This window comes from Narcine bancroftii, chromosome 3 (genome assembly GCF_036971445.1).
Source record: "Narcine bancroftii isolate sNarBan1 chromosome 3, sNarBan1.hap1, whole genome shotgun sequence".
In the NCBI taxonomy this organism is placed as follows: Eukaryota; Metazoa; Chordata; class Chondrichthyes; order Torpediniformes; family Narcinidae; genus Narcine; species Narcine bancroftii.
The window spans coordinates 29,995,560-30,017,936 of NC_091471.1; the positions used below are offsets into that span (position 1 = coordinate 29,995,560).

Sequence of the window (22,377 nt, forward strand, 5' to 3'; positions counted from 1 at the left end):
AGACTGATTGAGAAGGAATCAGTTGCATATGTCCTGGAACAAAAGGAATCTCTCTGAAGACCAACAAGGACCCTCCTGAGTGGTAACCATTTGCCTGTTAAGCATCAAAGATTGGTGAACTTTGTTAAGGTTAACTTCTGTGCACAGTACAAGAATTGCCTGTAACCAGTGAGATTGGACTGTGATCCAAAGAACTTTTCTAATCTTATATAAATATTACACACACCTGCGCTTAGTATTAGAGGGGGGGGGATTAAGTTGATAGTAATAAGTTAAAGTCTAATTCTGTTTTCTTGTTGAATTATAATTAAAAACTACTTTTGTTTAAGTACCCCTGTGTGATCTATTGCTGCTGGTTTTTGGGGTCCTCTGGATTCCGTAAGTATAGGATGGTACATTGGGATGTTGCAAACATCATAATTGTCATCTTCCTGATAACACATTCCATCTGCTGCATCAGAAAAGTCCTGCAATGCTGCTCTTAAAGTGCTTCTTAGCCAATGAAATCTAAATAATGTCTTGGTTGGACACTTTGTATGAAATTTCCACAAGACTGCAGGCCATTAACAATGACTCCAGTGCTCAAGTGATGGAACATCTTCCACCTGCCTGGCAGAGTTCCATGTCAACAATATCCAAGTGGGTCAATGGCATCTTACACAAAAACAGTTTGATTAGGATAAAATCTATCAGAAAATATTCAAGACCTCAATCTTAGATGGACCGTGACACCAATGCATCTCCAAATTTGACCACTCCTGTTTACCAACCAAGAACAAGGATATCTTCATCACTTGACCTGGACCTGGTAATTTACCAACACTTGCTAATGGTTTCTTCAGCAAAAGCAATTAAACTGTAATTGTAGAGGCAATCTGTTATTTATATCAATTATTCCAAGTGGCCTTTAATGGACTGCTTTGCTTTAATATAGATGCATCTCAATTATAGAAGAAAGTTGCGACATCCTCTCATGAGAAATAAGAGTGCCATTGGAAATCAAAATAAACATATTGCATTCAATATTGATCCCAAGAAGAATATATTGATCCTCATGCAGTTGTAGCATAGATTCATCACCAGCTGCCGGTGCCATATTTGAACCTAATAGTATGTCATTAAGAAATGTTTTATTATGTAAGTTAATAGCACAACCAAAAACAGCTAAGGTTCCAAAATTAAGGTTAAGGGTTAGAGGGAAATAGCTGAAAAATGAAACAGATTCAAAGGATTGAATAATTTCCTCCAATGTTCTTACTCTCTTTTATGTACCAGTAAATCTCCAACAGGGATTGTGGTGGTGCTAAACTAGCAGATTTCACAACAACTGGTCACTACTATTAATGCCACCTGTGCAGTTTTAATTTACCGTTTTATACATTATTTAGTCCATTCTAATTTTTTAAGTGTACTCGATAAGTTTAATGGGAGCACATGAAACAGGACACTGGTCATTTTAAGGAGAATGCATAAACTGGGTCTCAATGAATTTAAAGGGACTGTGGAGATCTAAGCTTGGTGAATTTAAAGGGAGCATGGGAGACAGGGCCTGGTGAGCTAAATGTCAAGATTTTAGTCTATTAAGATTATTCATGTTCATTTCATTATTGACTTAAGATTATTCATTCTTGAAGAAAGTGATAAAGGTAGAAGAGGTGAATGTTGTTTCAAGGTTAGATCTGAATGCAAGAAACAGAACACATTGTCAGATGGATTACACTTGTAATAATGTGCATATTTTTATCCTATTTAAGAAAAGATGTACTTGATCTGCAAGCAATTTAGAGAGCGCTAGAATGATTCCTGAGGTAACTTTATCCAGCGCTGGCAGATGTTGTCACTACAGATTACTCCACTTCACCCTGTATGGCTCACCTGATTCCTTTGTTTCATTTTGTCTCTCTATCCCTTTGTCTGGCACCTGACAATCAACATGCCTCTGCCAGTCATCCTTCATCCTTCGCCAGTTCACCATTCCCCACTGTCCCCTCCAACCCTCTTTACCTTATGCGAACTACACATTTAGTTTGGAGGAAGAGTTCTAGCCTGAAATGCTGACCATTCTTTTTCTCCCAATGCTCCTGCGCCACCCACTGATTTCTTCCAGAAGATTGTTTATTGTTCCAGATTCTAGCATCTGCATTCTCTTGTGTTTCCCCAGTTATTAAAAAAAATATTTACTGTGCTGTAACCATGAACTATCAAAAGCTTATCGACCCCCTTTTAATGTTCCCAAGTCTCTGATCTCTTTCAATGAGCACATGGAAACATCATCCATGACAAATATTCTCCACATTGTACACTGCCCTTCCTTGGAAATATAATGCCATTTCTTCATTATTGATAAAATCAAAATTACAGGACCCTTTACTTAACAGCACAGCAACAATACATAGATTCAGACTTATTGTCAGAGTACATACAACCCTGAGATTCCTTTTCCCGACAGGCACAGCAGAATTACCACTTATTGGTAGTGCAAAAAAATAAACAGTACGCATCATAAACATGTAAACAAATAAAAGAACTTTAAACAGATAATGAATGTAAACAAACTGACTGTGTAATACAGAGAGAACAAAGAAAATCAACCAAGTGCACAAGTAAGAGTGCTTAAATGAGTCTCTGACTGACTTTGTCATTTTGGATTCCAATGATGGTGGGGAAGCAGCTGTCCCTGAACCTGGGGGTGTGAGTCTTGTGGCACCTATACCTCTTTCCTGATGGTAGCAGTGACTACAGTGCATGTGCTGGATGGTGCAGGTATTTGATGATTGCTGCTGCCCTCCAATGGCAACGTTCCCTGTAGACATACTCAATAGTTCAACACAAGGACTACCTACAATGCTTTGAGTACACAATTCACCGCTAGGTTATCCCAGGTGTTTGAAGACAGGGAAAAATATAGGCCAGTCTATAAGTACCCTTCTTTCAAAAATATTTTTTGAAGTACACTTCTAAGTTATTTGCACCTTTAATGTACATTTGTACATGTATATTTGTACAATAAAGATCAGTTAAATCTACTCCACACATTTGATCCACTGATACACTACACAGTAATGGAGAATAAACAGTCCAAAATGTGGACATGTGTTGACACATACGCAACCGAAAGGAGCTCACACACATTGACATTGTTAAGAGAAGCATGAGTCAAATGGTCAAAATTGAAGTATTGAAATGTCAGAATGAAATTTAATAAAATATTTTTGAAAATTTTATCCTCGACTTATTTTGTGTGACAAAACACACTGGTCTTGAAATTTCACAGGGTATCTAAATGTCTGCTTTAAATTAGCCTGGCCAGATACGGATGTTCCAAAGTAGTACCCAATGTGTAAATCCAGATTGGAGAACAGCCACCTTTTGCCATTTTGTCGAGTAAACTCTGAATGAGTTAACAGTTAATGTGGTGATTAGCACCATGTTGTAACAGAAACAGAAACCAGGAGTTTGAATCTGCCACTGTGTAATAAGTTTGTACTTTCTCCCCATGTCTGCATGGGTTTCCTCCAGGTGCTCAAATTTCCTACCACCCTTCAAAACGTACTGGGGTTGAGGGTCAATTGGGTATAATTGGACTGGAAAGGCCTGTTACCAGGCTGTAGGTTTAAATTTAAGGTTAAAAATTTGTTTCATATTGATTACTCAGACAGGAACAGCAGAGGGATTGGCTGCTTTTCATTAAAAAAATAACATTTTGCTCAATGCCATCAAACATGCAAACTTTTAGATTGGGTATTATGCAATGACAAGGGGCTAATCAACAATCTTGTTGTACGAGGCCCTTTGGGTAGGAGCGATCACAATATGATCGAATTCTCACTCGACATGGAGAGTGATAAAATTAAAACCGAGACTAAGGTCCTGAATTTAAATAAAGGGAATTATGATGGTATGAGACAGGAGTTGAGTAAGATTGATTGGGTGGTGTTTATGGGGGAGTTAACTGTGGATAGACAATGGAAAGCATTCACAGATCTAATGGAGAAATTGCAAAAATCGTTTATACCAGTTTGGAATAAAAATAAACCAAAAAAGGTGACTCAACCGTGGATAACAAGGGAAATTAGAGACAGCATTGGGTCCAAAGAGAGAGCATATCAATTGGCCAAAAAAAGTACCACAACCGAAGACTGGGAGCAGTTCAAGATGTACCAAAGGAGGACAAAGGGATTAATCAAGAGAGCAAAAATAAATTACGAAAGTAAGCTTGCGGCAAATATAAAAACCGACTGCAAAAGCTTTTATAAATATGTCAAGAGGAAAAGATTGGCGAAATCCAGAGTAGGTCCCTTGCAGTCAGAATCAGGGGAATATATAATGGGGAATAAGGAAATGGCAGACCAATTAAATTCTTACTTTAGTTCTGTTTTTACAAGAGAGGATACAAATAACCTCCCAAGGATGTTGGGAAACATAGAGACGAATGCAAGGGAGGAACTGAAAGAAATCAGTATCTCTAAGGACATGGTCTTGGGGAAATTGAAGGCAGATAAATCCCAAGGGCCTGATAATCTACATCCTAGGGTACTTAAGGAAGTGGCCATTCAGATAGCAGATGCTTTAAGAATTATTTTCCAGAATTCGATAGACTCAGGATCAGTACCCATGGATTGGAGGGTAGCTAATGTTACCCCACTATTTAAAAAGGGGGGTAGAGAAAAAGCGGGGAATTATAGGCCGGTGAGCCTTACATCAGTAGTGGGCAAAATGATGGAATCCATTATTAAGGATGTAATAGCGGAGCATATGACTAGCAGAGAAGGGATTGGACGGAGTCAACATGGATTTACAAAAGGTAAATCGTGCTTGACAAATCTATTGGAATTCTTTGAGATGGTGACAGGTAAAATAGATGGGGGAGAGCCAGTGAATGTGGTGTACCTGGACTTCCAAAAGGCCTTCGATAAGGTCTCGCATAAACGACTGGCTTACAAAATCAAGGCTCATGGGATTGGGGGCAAAGTATTGATGTGGATTGAGAACTGGCTAGAAGGTAGAAGACAGAGAGTTTGGATAAATGGCTCGTTTTCTGAGTGGCAGGCGGTGACCAGTGGGGTGCCACAGGGATCTGTACTGGGACCCCAGCTGTTCACAATTTACATTAATGATCTGGATGAGGGGATTGGATGTAATATCTCCAAATTTGCAGATGACACTAAGCTAGGAGGGGTTATGTGCACGGAAGAGGGGGTCAGGAAGCTCCAGTGTGATTTGGATAAATTGAGGGACTGGGCAGATACATGGCAAATGCACTACAATGTGGATAAATGTGAGGTTATCCACTTTGGTAATACAAACCGGAGGGCAGATTACTATTTGAATGGCAATAGATAAGAGATGGGGAAGTGCAGAAAGACCTAGGCGTACTTGTACATCAGTCTCTGAAGGCGAGCATGCAGGTACAGCAGGCGGTTAAAAAGGCAAATGGTATGTTGGCCTTCATATCAAGAGGGTTTGAGTCTAGGAACAAGGATACCTTACTGCAGCTGTACAGGGCCTTGGTGAAACCCCACCTGGAGTTTTGTGTGCAGTTTTGGTCACCTTATCTAAGGAAGGATGTTCTTGCAATGGAGGGAGTGCAGAGGCGATTCACCAGGCTGATACCTGGAATGGCAGGAATGACTCATGAGGAAAGATTGCGCAAATTGGGATTGTACTCCCTGGAGTTTAGAAGATTGAGAGGGGATCTCATAGAGACCTATAAAATTCTGGCAGGACTGGACAGAATGGATGCAGATGGGACGTTTCCAATGATGGGAAAATCCAGAACCCGGGGCCATGGTTTGAGGATAATAGGCAAACCATTTAGGACCGAGATGAGGAGGAATTTCTTGACCCAGAGGGTGGTGAATCTGTGGAATTCATTGCCACAGAGGGCAGTAGAGGCAGGTTCATTAAATCTATTTAAGAGGGAATTAGATCTATTTCTTCAATATAAGGGTATTAAAGGTTACGGAGAGAAGGCGGGGACGAGGTACTGAACTTTAAGATCAGCCATGATCTCGTTGAATGGCGGAGGAGGCTCGAAGGGTCGAATGACCTATTCCTACTCCTATCTTCTATGTTTCTATCTTTAAAAATGAAGGATTAATGCTCACAGATGTAAAGGCAAAAATACCACTGCAGATTAAAATTTAACTAAAAAGTAGGCCTAGTAAATCAGGCCAATACTGAAATGAAACTCCAGGTTTCCAATCCAACAAATAATTACCACAGACAAATTGGAAATCTGCAGTTTGTCTGCACTTTAGTTTAAATATTAATGTTTAGTCCTTGGAGGAAAATGGGAAAGAATACTTAAAGCATACCCTGCCCTTGAATTTGATGCAGGATCTTGACCTGAAACCATCCTTTTGCCTCCATGGATGCTGCTTGACAACTGAGTAATTCCAGCAGTGTGTATTTTGCTCCAATTTCTCTGGCTCACTGAGAGAAGCACACAGTGTCCCCACCAGAACTTGCTCTGAATGGTTTAAGTGAAATTAAAAATGGCTCAGTATGAAATGGAATATGACATAGTACACTAATCACTAATTGGTTAAGGACGAGAATTATCTAATATACCTGTGGTAAACCACTGTTGTATATTTAACTGGTTGGAAATGCCCAATGCTGACTGTCCTCCCACAGATTCCTGAATAAAGGTGACTGTTCCACAGCACCCTCCCCAGTTCAGGGCAGTCGACTTAGCCTGGACGTTCCTCCATTCTATTGTGAATAAAAGGCTGTCATTTTTACCTAACTTCCAGTCTTTTGGAGTTATTGATGGTACATCAATTTTATTCACAATATATTTTAACGATGGAGCATATCCTGAAGCCGAAGAAGTTGGAAATCAACCCTCAATCACCTGAAGCCTCCACCAACTTCAAACTCTAGTTGTGTTGCTTTGAAGCATTCCTGCAGGCATCATCTGCCATCGGCCGATCAGTGAACGACAAGCTGCAGGTACTACACTCCCAGGTCAGGCCCTTGGTATACTCAATAATCAGGGACATCGCGTCATACCCAGACGTGATGGACATTCTGAAAGGGCAGCACCTGAAGAAGATAAATTATATCTACGCACGACACTTCCTGGCTATCCATAAACAGCGACCTGGGGAATCAAGCGCTGAGTACCTCTGGGCCGTACAAACTCTTGGACTCCAAGGCCATGGAGAACATGAAGGACCTGATTAAAGACATGTTATGTCGTAGGCATCAGGTCCAACTACATCAGTCAGAGACTGTTGGAGCAAGGTGAGTTCAATTTGAGGAGGGTGATCAAACAGGCAGGCACATTGGAGATGGCCCTCCAGAATATGAAAGGCTTCTCAGCCCACAACGCTGCCAACTCATTGTTGCCCTGGGCGCCGCCATCTTGGGATGCACCGCCACCACCACACACTGCCAGCGATCCAACCATGGCCATTGTACTCTGCAAGCACCTAACACCACTATCACCACATCCCACCAGCAACCTGACCATGGCCACTGTGAGCACACAAAGTGCTACTTCTACAGCCTGAGCAAGCACCCGAGGAAACACTGCCCAGAGAAAGATGCAGTCTGCTCCAACTGTGGGAAGAAAGGGAATTACACGAAAGTGTCTAAGTCCAAGTCACGCCAATCCAGCAGTGCCATGTGCAGACTGTAGGGACTGCCATCTTGGACACAACCATCTTCGAGACCTAGCAGAGCCGCATGCGAGCCATGGGATGCACCATCTTGGATGCCGCCATCTTCAAGACCCATCAGTGCTGTGTGCAAGCCATGGGGACAGCCATCTTGGACCCTGCCAACTTTGAGACCCAGCAATTGTTGGGGCCACCATCTTGGATACCACCATCTTGCAACCAAATACACTAACACTCCACCACAGCTACAGGCAGTGACCTGATACCGGCCTCCATCATGCTGGGTCAAGGTTGTCCTCACCAGCTTGCCAGATCGATGATGGACATCCAGGTAATTGGCCATGTGACGAGCTGTCTGTTCAAGCATGGAGAGCTTCATTCACTCAGACACGGTGCAGTGCTACTCTCTCGCTTTTAGGCCAATGAGTCATAGTGCTGATGTCCACAGCTACTGCGTAGTGACCCTGACTGTGTGGGGCACTGACTTCAAAAACTTTAAACTCCTGGTGATGTCACAGCTATGCACTGCCGTGCAACTGGGACTGGACTTCCAATGCCACCTTAAAAGCATGGCGATGGAGTACAATTGGCCCCATCCCCCCCTCACTGTCTGTAAGCAGCAGTTCTTAAATCACCCACTGCGTTGCACCACCAAAAACCTCCACCTTTCCCAGCCAGTAACCTGAAGATGGCCTTCGGCACATGACCTGCAAACTCTCAACTCTCAAGATCACTCCTCCACCGCTGTTAGCTAACCCTATTCCCAACTGTAAATCCATTTCCATCAAAAGTAGGTGGTACAGTAGGTGGCTCGCATGCGGCTCTGCTAGGTCTCGAAGATGGTGGTGTCCAAGATGGCAGTCCCTACAGTCTGCACATGGCACTGCTGGATTGGCGTGACAGGGCCTTTATTATGTTGGAGGTAGAGCGGATACTCAATGAGGGGATCATTAAAGCCAGCACCAGCCCCTGTAGAGCCCAAGTGGTAGTGATGAGAAATGGGGAGAAAAACAGGATGGTTATTGACTACATTCAGACCATTAACAGATACATGCAGCTGGACACATACCCTCTTCTCCACATATCTGATATGGTAAACCAAATTGTGCAATATTGGGTTTTCTCCACCATCAACGCATACCACCAGCTCCCCATCCGGCCTGAGGACCACCAATATACTGTTTTCAAGGCAGATTGCTGCCTATACCATCTCCTGAGGGTTCCTTTCGGCGTCACCAATGGGGTCTTGGTCTTCCAGCGGGAATGACCTGCCAATCTCCAAAAATTTCTCCAGACCACCAAACTCCTTAACCTCACATACAATAAAGTTAAATGCGTACTTCGCACAACCTTCCTTGCCGTCCTTGGCTATGTCATGGAGAATGGAATCATTGCCCCCGACCCCGATCATATGAACCCGTTTTTGGAACTCCTCCTTCTCTACAGCCTCAAAGCCCTGAAAATGTGCCTGGGCTTCTTTTCCTACTATGCCCAGTTGGTCCCCAATTATGCAGACAAGGCTCACCCCCTCGTAAAATCTACCTCCTTTCCTCTGGCACCAGAGGCTCGGGCAGCTTTCAGCCGCATCAAGGCAGACATTGCCAAGGCTACGATTCATGCTGTGGATGAATCCAGGTGGAGAGCAATGCATCCCACTTTACCTGTCATCTTCTTTTCCTGTATCCTCCAGGGCCCCCAAGCTATTGTCAAGGCAGTATAGCACTGGAGACACTACCTAGCTGGCAAATGATTTACCTTGCTGACTGACCATTGGGCAGTGGCTTTCATGTTCAACAGCCACCAGCAAGGTAAAATCAAAAACGACAAGATATTGAGGTGGAGAATTGAACTTGCCACTGATAATTATGGTATCTTGTACTGGCCTGGAAAACTCAATGAGCCTCCAGATGCTCTATCCCATGGAATGTGCACCAGTGCCCAAATAGACTGGTTGCAAACCCTCCACAATGATCTTGACCACCCTGGAGTCACCAGATTCTTTCACTTTATCAAAGCCTGAAATCTGCCTTACTCCATCAAGGAAATCAAGATTATGACCGGAAACTGCCAGGTCTGCTTGGAGTGTAAACCACACTTCTATCGACCGGACAAAGCACAGCTGATAAAGGCCACCCACCTCTTTGAATGCCTGAGCATCAATTTCAAAGGACCCCTTCCCTCCTCTGACCACAACGTGTACTTCCTCAACATCATCGATGAGTACTTGGGGGGGACATGGTATGATGGTATAGGTGGGAGACGTGGGAAGACACCTCTCCCGGCAGAACTTTTCAAAACCTGAGCAAAAAGTGGGGTTTCTTTAGAATAAAATAACAATACTAAGATTTTTTTGGAACTATTATAAACATTACTGGAAGTAATCATGAGAAAGACAAAACAACAGATTGGGGAAAAAACGATTTTGAAACAAACAACAACGACTGAAGAACCTTGCAAATTGAGCCTGCGGACCCGACTCCTCAGCCACCGAAGTCAGTGCGACAGCTGCTTCCTAGCATTCAGGTAACTCCAGCGCCATCCCCTCAGGCTCGCAGAAGTCCTCCTGAGTCTCAGGAGCAGCTTACGTGTTCATGGAAACTCCACGCACGCGCACTGCACAGGTTCCGATTCTCGCTGTGGGGGGGGGGAGCTGACTCCTCACAGTCCAGCAATGTTGGGCTGTTGAGGGAGAGGCCTAGACCCTGTGGACAGATAGAGCTCCCGTCTGTGTTGACGGAGGAGGAGGAAGAAGACACCATTGGGGTGGCTGAAGAAGAGGAAACAGTCATTTATCAGGGTAGGACCTTAGCTAAGACTGTTCAATATATTGAGAGTAAAACTGGGCCTGCAACTCATGCAGACCCATCAAGTCAGTTTAATATTGGAACTAAACAAATGCAAACCTTATCAACTCAAATGAGTCAAGGTTTTTCATTTAGGAAGGAACAGTTTAGTAGTTTGAAGTATGAAATTTCAACTATTAAGACTGATGTGGCAAAATGTGCAAAGCTGGCGGATAAAATGCAAATTAAATTTTGGAAAATTGAAGAGGAGTTTCAGGATTGTTGTAAAGATGTGGTACAATGTAAAGATAAGGTTAATAAGATGGAGGATTATTTTACTGCTTGGGAAGTATAAAGAAATGATTTATTAAAGAAAATTGATGTTTTGGAAAGTCAGAGTCGTAGAAGTAGTGTAAAGATTGTCAGTTTACTGGAAGAATTTGAAGGCTCAGATCCAGTACAGTTTTTTCAGAATTGGATTCCTGAAGTTTTGGATAGAGATTATTTTCCGAATAGTTTGGAATTAGACAGAACACACAGAGGTATTAAGAAGAAACCTTTTGCTAGACAACCGCCATGCTCTGTTTTAATTAGATGGCTACGTTATTAAGACAAAGAATTTTTTTTAAGAATTGTACTTCAAAATGCAAGAAAGCGCCAGACCCCTTTGTTGGTTAAGACTAACAGAGTGGTTTTTTTTATGTAGACCTGAGCCAAACTATTATTAAGAATTCGAAAGAATTTAACCCTGTATTATGGAAGAAAGGATATAAATCTGTTACTCTCAAGGTTTTTTTATGGTGAATATGAAACCCAGTTTTTTACTGATGAAGAGGATGCCTTTCTATTTGCTAATTTATTGCCTGAAAATAAGCAGAAAAAAGTCAAGATCAACTTTCTCAACAATCGAAGCCAACTCAAGAAGCGAGAGATGGTTCACAGAAGGTGGATGCCACGAACCAACTGAAATTGATATGATGATAACTAAGTTAACAGAGATTTGCGAACTGCATATGATACTTGAAATGTTGTTTTTACTTAATTGTTCTGTTCGGGGGAGGTGGTTTTGTTTGCTTCTCCTCCTGAAGACATTGGCCACTTGGTGACAGTTGCCACTTCCCATATAATAGAAGGGAAGTAGTACTGCTTGTCAGTGTTTTTTTTGGTGGGGGGGGGGGTTTAATATATTTAAAAAATTATATATATCAAAAAATTATTGAGGATTTGGTATATACCACATTGTTTTTAATTATTATATTTGAATTATTATATTTGAACGTAACGTGGCTTAAAATTTTAAATAAAGTATTTAAAAAATCGACGAGTACTCACATTTTCCATTTGCCATCCCCTGCCCGGACATGACAGCTATCACAGTCATCAAGGTCCTACGCAGCCTCTTCATCTGTTTGGATTCCCCTGCTATATCCATAGCGACTGGGGGCCCTCCCTTATGAGTGATGAACTGAGCCAGTACCTATTGGCCAGAGACAGTACAACCGGCTGTAACTCCCAAGGGAATGGGAAGGTGGAAAGGAAGAACACCACTGTCTTGGAAGGCTATTCTCCAAGCCCTGCAGTTTAGAGGCCTTCCAGTCTCCTACTGGCAAAATGTCCTCCCTGAGGCTCTCCACTCCATCAGATCACTCCTATGTACTTCCACCAATACCACTCCACATGAAAGAATATTTTCCTTCCCTGCCAGCCTGGCTGATGTCCCAAGGGCCAGCTCTACTCCAGAAGCATGTGAGGAGCCATAAGTCTGACCCACTGATCGAAAGGGTCCACCACCTCCATGCCAAACTTCAATGTGGCATACCCTGATAGGCATGAAGACAAAGTCTCTGTTAGGGACCTGGCGCCCTCATGGTTCTGGAGACCATTACCAATCACACCACACTCCCCATACCTGTCATCACCCATGATGCACCAGGGGCATGGGATCTTACCCCAGCCCCAACAGATGGCATGCCAGACTCGTCACCACGCATCCACCCAACCAACACCAATGAATGCATACAGGCGCCCCAGACTGTCCAGGACCCCATTGCTACGATGGTGGCAGCAGCAGATCAGACCATCTGAAAGACTTAATTTATGACAACATCGGATGCACTTCACCCCACCAAACTCTTTTTAAAAACAAGGGGTGAATGTGGTAAACCACTGTTTGTATATTTAACTGTCTGGCACGCCCATTGGCTGACTGTACCTGTGACTCCTCCCACAGACTCCTGAATAAAGGTGACTATTCCTCAGACCCCTCCCCACTACAGGACAGTCGACCAGCATGGATGAGCCTCCATTCTATTGTAAATAAAAGCCTATCAGTTTTGCATAACTTCCAATCTTTTGGAGTTATTGATGGTGCATCAATACTACAAATAGATCACTGGCTATTGTTACTTCCATGTTTGTCTCTCTGTTACAATGAAAAGTTAAATGGCTATAAGTCAAATGATTTGACACTAAAATTTTCTGTTAGTATGTAAAAAGAATGTCTGTGTACAGAAATGAAATTGTCTCTTTAATTCAACAGTGAATATGACTTCCTAATTTCAGTGAAGGGGAAAACATTTATCTTTGGACAGAGTAGTGCTGAACATATGCAAGAATATCAACTGCTAAATGTGCTCGCTGACCTAAGATGTTAACTCAGTTTCTCTGTTAATGCTGTCTGGCTTTGAGTATTTCCAGCTTCTTCTGGTTTAACATAAAACTTTCATAATTTGTTATGTTCTGCAGGTGACTTTGTGGAAGATGAGAAACTGTTTCTCACCTACGTCATTCTTCACCTTAATGTACATTAAAGTGTTTGAAAAAGATTCCTGTAAATCAATTTTATATGCATATCCTGTTTCCAATCTTTATATTCTGTTTCATTTAAGTGTTCCGGTGACCTCTGGGTTTTTCCGTCCATAGAATCAGTGCAAAACAGTGCCTAATAGATTCTTTACTGGAATAGCAAAATGCTACAGATCCTGGAGAAGCATAATTTAAAAAAAAAGAATTTTGCAACCTCTTAGCTGGTTAGATATTATCAGTGAAGAGAGGAAGGTGACATTGGCATTTTCAGATATTGTGACCATTCATCGTCAGAACTGTCAAGTGATGGTCACAGGACCTTGTCGGTGAGCCAAACCACGCGCACAGTGTAACGCATTCTTTAGAAGTTGTATGCCTCGATCTCTCCACTGCAGTTCCTTCTTATCCTGAACATTAAAAAACACTGAGATCTGATTTAATTTGAGTTTAAATGGTTATATAAATGAAACTGAACATTGTTACCTGGCCAATAAAACATTGAGCAAATCCAATGAGTGAGAATTTCCACTGCAAGTCAGTTCCATTTTCACCTGTATCCCTCAAGCCAGTAATACAATACTGGATACAGTGTGTGCCAACCAATTCATGGTAAAATCTATGTTTACTCTGCTTTTTATGAGTCAACCATCATGATTTTTATTCTCAGTTTTCATTGCTAATCAATTTAATTGATGTAAACCAACAATATTGACATAATTAGGTAGTATGGTGAAACAGCAGTTCATCTTGCCGCCCACACCTCCCGTGACCAGAATCAATCTTCATCTTGAATCTTGTGGAGTTTGTATGTTTTCCCATTACAGTTTAAGTTTTCTCTGGATGCTCGAGTTTCCTCCCACATTGCGAAGATATGCTAGTAGGTTAATGATCTTTTATAAATCACCCTTTCATGTAGATAGGTGACAAACAAGTCAAAGGTAAATTATTGGATAGATGAGAGAGAATAAGTTATCATGTAACAGGGGATAAATAGTTTGGAATGGAAATGATGTGATTTAAAAAAAATAGACAGACAGCACAGCAAAAGCCATTTCGTCCCTCGTGTCTGTGCCACCCAATTTACATGCCATTAATCTGCACCCCTGATACACTCCGAACGGTGGGACGAAACCAGAGCCCCCGGAGGAAACCCACGCAGACACGGGGAGTATGTACAAAATCCTTACAGACACTTGAACCCCGGTCAGGTCCCGACTGCTGGCACAGTAAAGGCGTGGCGCTAACCGCTACGCCAACCGTGCTGCCCTTTTTGTTTGGTATGCTCACGGACATAATCAGAATGTCGTTATGCAGCAAATCATAGGGGGAAAATGTGGATCACACAATCGACCAAGTTCAAGTTCATTATCATCGGATCTACGTTTACAACCGGGTGAAACAATATTTCTCCACATAATACACAGGACATGAAAATCACATACATGCATAATAACATAATATTGAATAAATGTGTACAAATATTTCAGTATAATTGGCTTATCTCATTTATAAGAGTCCCACAGTTACAGGATACCATTCATCATTCTCACAGCCAGTGGGAAGCAGCTATTTCCCAGCCCGGCAGTCCTGGTCGAAGAACTTGTGAGATGGGTGGTCAGGATCCTCAATAATTTTTTGTGCCCAATTCATTCAATAGCACCTTTGGAAGACTACACAAAAGAGTCTGGAAAAACAACCAACTGAAAATCCTCACAAAGATCAGCGTATACAGAGCCACACTCCTGTTCGGCTCCGAATCATGGGTCCTCTACCGGCATCACCTACGGCTCCTAGAACGCTTCCACCAGCATTGTCTCCGCTCCATCCTCAACATTCATTGGGGCGACTTCATCCCTAACGTCGAAGTACTCGAGATGGCAGAGGCCGACAGCATCGAATCCACGCTGTTGAAGATCCAACTGTGCTGGGTAGGTCACGTCTCCAGAATGGAGGGCCATCGCCTTCCCAAGATCGTGTTATATGGCGAGCTCTCCACTGGCCATCGTGTCAGAGGTGCACCAAAGAAGAGGTACAAGGACTGCCTAAAGAAATCTCTTGGTGCCTGCCACACTGACCACCGCCAGTGGGTTGATCTCGCCTCAAACCGTGCATCTTGGCGCCTCACAGCTCGGCGGGCAGCAACCTCCTTTGAAGAAGACCGCAGAGCCCACCTCACTGACAAAAGACAAAGGAGGAAAAACCCAACACCCAACCCCAACCAACAAATTTTCCCCTGCAACCACTGCAACCGTGTCTGCCTGTCCCGCATCGGACTTGTCAGCCACAAATGAGCCTGCAGTTGACGTGGACATTTACCCCCTCCATAAATCTTCGTCCGCGAAGCCAAGCCAAAGGAAAAAAAATATTGACATCCAGTCCATACTACACAATGATACAGCCAGACAGAACACTCTCAATTATGCTCCTGTAAAATATTTTTAAGATGGGGGCCTGCATTCTGGCCCTCCTCAACCTCCTTAGGAAGTATAGGTTCTGTTGTGCCTGCCTGACTAACGGCAAGGTATTGTGTGTCCAGCATTGTCGATGATATGTACGCCAAGGAACTTTCTGCTCTCCACAGTCTCCACGTTGGAGCCATTGATGTGTTGTGGAGAGAGGCTGACCTTCATCCTCCTGAAATTTACAAAGATCTCTTTTTATCTTATCCATGTTGAGAACTCAGGTTGTTGTCACCCCATTTGATGAACCTCCCAGCCTCCTCTCTATAAACTGACTCATCATTGATGCTGATGAGGCAACTCCTGTTGTATCATCCATTAACATGATGATTCACTTTGAACTGAATTGGGCAGTGCAGTTGCAAGTTAGCAGTGTGAACAGTAGTGGGCTGAGCAGACAGCGTTAAAAGGTGTGCCAGTCTTCAGCGTGACGGGACTTGAGATTTTACTGCTAACTCAGACTGACTGCGGTCTTTCAGTCATCAAATGTTCTGTGTTGTAATATATGTGATTTATTTTAGCAGTGGCCACTCACCATTGAAAAATATGTGGAATTTTCTTATGAAATTGACAGATATTTGCAAGGATTGTGGAGTCGAGACATAAATATTGCAATAAAATTGTGGAATACATTCAAGTGACTTAAATTTCAATGTAAGATTTCAAATTAAAATTCAATGTTAAAAATGACCAGGAACTAACTTAATTTGTGGCTTCTGATGCCTTATGAGAGCAGCAGGATCTACCGAGCAATCAATCGAATGTTCAATATTCACTGTGTGTTCCATGGATGACAGGAATGACCTATAAGTGGAGGTTCAAATTGGAAAGCTTTGTGGGCAGTATAATGTTAACAAATGCAATAAAATTCTGTTCAGTGGGTTTAAATATTTCTTGTAATACATACATGAAGCATTGGTGATGACAACTCTACCAATACCAGTAAGTTCTTAAATGTACAATTCATATGGTATTTTTTGATATTTGCTGCAAGCAATGTAAATTTTGTTTGTCAAATCATGGTGTAAAATTACATCTGGTATTTTTTCTACATTAAGGGCAAAGGAATTCTTGCCAGACAGATTAAAGTGTTTCTTCAAAATACAGATGATCAGGTTTTAATTTTGTGTCTTGCTGCGAAGCAACTCTTCTGACAAACTCATATTTACAAATAACATGCCATCTACTTCAGAGTGGAGAATACTGTGGAAAGACGGGCGTGTCGAGTGAGGAGGTTGGTGAACATAGTTAGCTTGGGAAGCAGGCAAGAATTTCTCTTAGTTTAATATACAAAAGTGCTGGAGAAACTCAGAAGGTCTTGCAGCATCCTTTGTCTAGAAAAGATACATAACCAATTATTTGGGCCTAAGCCCAAATGAGTAAAATGCAGGCAGTAGCCTGACTAAGATGTTTGAGTGGGGTGGTGGGCAGGAAGGAGCACAGCCAAGAGGTCATCAATGGATATGGGTAGGAGAGCAGAAGAGAACAAAAGCTGGGAATTTCTCATCTTCACAAGGTTTCACAAAGAATCTTGCAATACTTACACATAGCATATAGCATTAAATGATTCATGGCCATAGTTTAGTTGCAATGTGAAGTCAACATTTATTCGGAGCAGAGTCTAATAAAGTCTTAATTTCCTGAAAAAATGAAAATGAAAATTCATGCCATTAAAGTTCCAAATTAGGAAATGACAAAACTGCTCTTGACTTTGTCCTTTGACCTATGAAATACAAGTGACTGAATCAGCCAATTGTGAAGGAGTGCACTAATAATGATGAAATTGTTATGGAATGGGTTAATAAAATTAGATAAAATTTATCTTAAAAGGGGTAAAATTGTGAGGTTTAGTTGCTAGATCACATTTCACAAACAAACATCTCAAGTGCCATGTTCCTAATTGGCTTTGCTGAGACAATGGGAATGTACTTGTAAGAGTTTTACAGGTAAGTGTTAATGGACCAGCAGGTCTGTCCTGGGCCCAGGTTCAAGAACTTGGAGAAGTGAAAAATGAATGAATGAACAGTGAAAAAGAACTTTCCTGAACACTTAAACATTACACACATGTGCGCTTAGAATTAGAAGGGGATTAAGAGTTATAAGTTAAATATTGATCTTATTATTATGTATTAAGAAAATAAAACTCTTTTTGTTTAAGTAGCCATTGTCTTGGTGAATTTCCATTGCTGCTGGTGTTTGAGCCCTTTGGGCTCATAACAAAATGCACAAACATGCTGGAGAAACTTAACAGGTCTGCAAACCTGCAAAGAGCCCAGATCTGATATGTTGGTTACCCTTTGCTTCCTATAAATGCTGAGTGACCCTAGAACCATAGAACACTACAGGTCAGAGAACAGGTAATTTGGCCCTTCTAGACAGTGCCGAAACATCATTCTGCTAGCCCCATTGGCCTGCACCCATTCATAACCCTCCAGACCTCTCTCATCCATGTATCTATCCAATTTATTCTTAAAACTTAAGAGTGACCACGCATTTACTATATCAGATGGCTGCTTGTTCCACACTCTCTCCACTCTCTAAGTGAAGAAGTTTCCCTTCCCCCTAAACCACTTTAAAGCCATGTCTTCTTGTATTTATCTCTTCTAATCTAAGTGGAAAGAACCTACTCACATTCACTCTGTTTATAGCCCTCATAATTTTGCAAACCTCTATCAAATCTCCCTCATTCTTCTGCACCCCAAGGAATAAAGTCCTAACCTGTTTAATCTTTCCCCGGTAACTCAACTCCTGAAGTCCTGGCAACATCCGAGTAAATCTTCTCTGCACTTGTTCAATTTTACTGATATCCTCGCTGTAGTATAGTGACCAGAACTGCACACAATATTCCAAATTTGGCCTCAGCAATGTCTTATACAACATTACCATCACATCCCACCTGCTGTTTCTCCAGCACATTTGTGCATTCACTTGACCCCAGCATCTGTAGACTTTTTACATCTTCAGACTTTCTGCATCTGCAGACTGAAAATGTTGAAAATCAGATCGGCAAGTAATGTTTTTTTTTCATAATTCCTGCAATATGAAGCATTATATTTGTGCATTCTTATCACTGTATTTGTTTCATGAGGTAAATTAAAATATTATTCCATTTTAAGAATGCACAAAAAATGCAGGTTTTAAATTTTGGCATCAAAGTAGGTTAAAGGATCCTCAATCATTAATTGTTTCCCTTCCCACAGATGCTTCCAGCATTTTGTTTTATTCCAGATTTCCTGTCCTTTAATTTTCTTTATCACAAGGTCTTTTAATAATTAAAAATAGTTAGTGTGTCCAGATTATACATTCTGTATTTCAATATATAATTGCAAATGTACCACCATATTGTTTGTCAAAAGAGAAATCTGTTTCAGTAAATTTGGCCTGTTCTTGCAGCCAAAAATTTAAATTTGAAGTCATGGGGAGGACAAGTTGTATAATCCATTACCTGGATTGCAGGAGGTTGAGGGATGAACTTAGGGAGGAAAATAAATGAGGACCATGCATAACATGAATGTTCAGTCTTTTCTCCAGCGTGAACAATTCTAGAACAAGAAGATATAGGCTTAAGGTGAAAGAGGAGAGATTTAATAAGGATCCAAAGGACTTTTCACTCAGAGGATGGTCCTTATTTGGCACAAGCTGTAGAAGGGGGCAACATAATGATGTTCAAAAGACATTTGGCCAGGTGTATGGATAAGAAAGGTTTAGGATTGAATGGGACCAGCCCAGAATGCTACTTGGTCAGCATGAACGAGTTGGGAATTGCAATGATAGAGTGCTAGTGATAATCTTGATCACTAGAGGAAGTCAGAGTTGAGTTGTTGCAGCTAGGAGTAGATTTAAAATGGATGCCTCCATGAGGTCATGAATACTGTAGCTAATAAAGTATAGTTGTTATAAAAGAACCCATTTCTTTATTACAATAAAAGAAACATCACTTCCAGGAGAGGAAGAAACACCAGGAGCTTGCAGAGTGAGAATCAGTCGATAGCAGCAGAAAACATGGAGAGTGTAAAGGAACTTTACACTGTTAATTGGACTGGGAATGTCAACCACAAGTGGAGGCTGTTCAAAAAATGATTTATGCTGCTCCTGCAAGCCATTGGATTCGATAACAAACCCGATGTATGGAAGATTGCTCTGCTACTTACCATGGCAGAACCTCAAGCACTAGAATTTTTCCAAACATTTGTTTTTGCCAAGGCAGTTGACCAGGGCAAGTTCAACTAGGGTATTAAGATGTTTGATGAATACTGTTCACCAAAGAAAAATGAAACATTCAAGAGGTATGTGTTTCACTCATGCACACAGTTGCATGGAGAGAGCTTGATACTTTTTTTAGTGGACTTGAAATTAAAAGCAAGAACATGAAATTTCAGACCGCTGCAAGATTCAATAATCCTTGATCAAATTGTGTTCGGGTTTATTGATAAGAAAGCAAGAGAGAGGTGGCTGCAAGAGTCAGAGCTTACCTTAGCTGGAGCTGTGAAGATGTGCCACACCAGTCAAATAGCTCTGCAGCATGCAAAAATGTTTGGTTGTACTGCAAAATCCAGTGAAATGAAGGCATAGTCATAGCCACAGTATCTGGACACACACATAAAGAGAAAATGAGACATAGGAAACAACAAAAAGGTGGAGAAACATTTAATTGTAAATGATGTGATACTCAACATGCATCAAAACAGTGCACCCAGCCTATGGAAAAATCTGTAATAAGTTCAAAGGGCAGAATCATTATGCAATGTTTTTCCAAAGGGAAACAAAACAGAATTGAAAGTGTGCACATTAAATACACTATAGAAGAAATTACTCTCAGTGATGCACTCTCCATGGGCATGGTAGTGCAGAAAGACTATAAACCAACAGACACTGAACAGGGTTGAGCAAGATGAGTGGACTGTATCATTGCATACAAATGAAAAAATATTCAATGCAAATCTTGTACAGCTCAAAGCCTACAATGTACAGAGCATCAACATGAAAGGTACGTGTAAATTCAAGGTGAAAGTTAAAGATAAAGAGCACCACCTCAGGTTCACAGTAGTCCCAGATGGACATAAATTACTGCTTGGTGACAAAACCTGTGAAAACATAAGTCTAGTCAAGAGGGTGTACCACATTAACAGTGATAATGCACAGAACAGTATAGAGGAAATTAGATTGATTTCCAGACATCTTTAAGGCATTATATCATATAACCACTGCATATGAATAGGGGATGCATCTCCTTTCCATTTCAATAAAATAGTTAATCTGGCTGTCAATGGAGTAAAAGCTAAGGCTTTTTCTTGAGATGCCAATAGAGGTTCATCTGAGTCGAGAGAAAAACCAAACAGAGCAATTAATGGACAGGGTTCCAAGTTAATCTTGAAAATTGATCTTGTTTTCTTCACATAAAAGGTAACCTTGATTAGAGGGAGGGGATTAGATTAGTTTAGTTTAGTCCTTTAGGTTTTTTTTCTTTTTTCTTTCTTTTTTTATCCTTATTCTTTTAATATAACAGTTTAATAATGGGTCTGACATGGTTGCATTCATTAAGTTTATTACTAGTTTGATGGATCTATGTTAATAGTAATATTTAGGTTAAGGTTAAGGTATATTTCTTAAAAAATATCTTAGTAAAATAAATTATCGAGTTAAAACATATGTATTCTTTGTAAGTTAGTTGTGGGCTGGTACAGGGTCACACACAGCCCAGCACATTTACAGAAACACCACTGAAGTCAGAAAGAGTGTTTATTTTTGTAATTGATGTATCTTGGAAAGACAGAGCTAATGGATTTGAAGAGGGTCTTAATTATTCAACAATAGAGTGTTTGTTTTATTAAAAACTGAAGTATCTAAGTACTCAATAAGAACTGCTGAAGGAAGCCATCTGCTTTTAAACCAGATGCCTCTTGAGCAAAAGGAATGAAACTCATAGCCATGTGAGTGATAAACGTAAGCCTTTGAAAGAGAAGTGAGGTCATATTTCAGAGTCGTGTTGTCTACAAGCCAGAGGTATGAAGATCATATGGTTTACAAGAAACTGGGGTTGACAACTGTTTAAAATTCCAATAACTGATCACATGTTTTCTAGGAATTAAGACTGACCTCATTGGTGATGTCATTTCAATAGAGTTTAAGGGTATATATATCTGAAGGCAGAGAGCTCAGAAGCCTAGAAGAAGCAGAAACCAGAAGGAAAAGAAGATTGACAGTATTCACTGGAGAAAGAAGAGCTGCTGTTGTAAGTGGCTTTAAAGTAAGCCAGACCACATCTGGTTTTTTTAAATTATTGTTATTAGAAGGCAGCCTCAGTGTGGACAAGAACTCCAGAACTCTTAAGAAGCTGAGGGGGAGTTAAAGATCATAAGTGTGAGAATTAAATAAGAAATCTCTTCTTGGGGAAATAACTCAACAAGATTTGTGAGTTTGAACAGTCTACGTCAGTGTTAACAAACACCTCATTAAAAGAACTTGAGGTTTCTTAATCACTTTTGCACTACAATTGAATAGACCTCAAGTTCAGCAAGACTTTAAAATTCTGGGCCTTAAAAATAACTTTTCAGACTCAAGTTTAAACTGAAATAGACTGGACTAAAATACAAACACACACACACATTTACATAATTATATTCGCGCATAGTGGGATTTAAGCTTAGAGTTAAGTAAGTTTAGAGTTAAATGAGAAACTGTTATGTGATTAATAGAATGTTT

At 41.0% G+C, this 22,377-nt stretch overlaps 1 protein-coding gene across 9 annotated transcripts in view; it reads right to left on the reverse strand.

Moving 5' to 3' along the window:
* The window catches only part of ctbp1 (C-terminal binding protein 1), a 424,680-nt gene that overhangs the window by 289,417 nt on the left and 112,886 nt on the right, over positions 1-22,377 (reverse strand). For 3 of the 9 annotated variants that reach the window (XM_069923684.1, XM_069923695.1, XM_069923685.1), the window contains exon 3: positions 20,148-20,262. The exons of 5 other annotated variants lie outside the window; for them this stretch is intronic. In XM_069923684.1, the coding sequence (XP_069779785.1) occupies positions 20,148-20,262 (115 nt within the window). Of the gene's footprint in view, positions 1-16,377; positions 16,465-20,147; positions 20,263-22,377 lie in introns of those variants that run through there. One more of the 9 variants, XM_069923687.1, reaches the window with a different exon arrangement.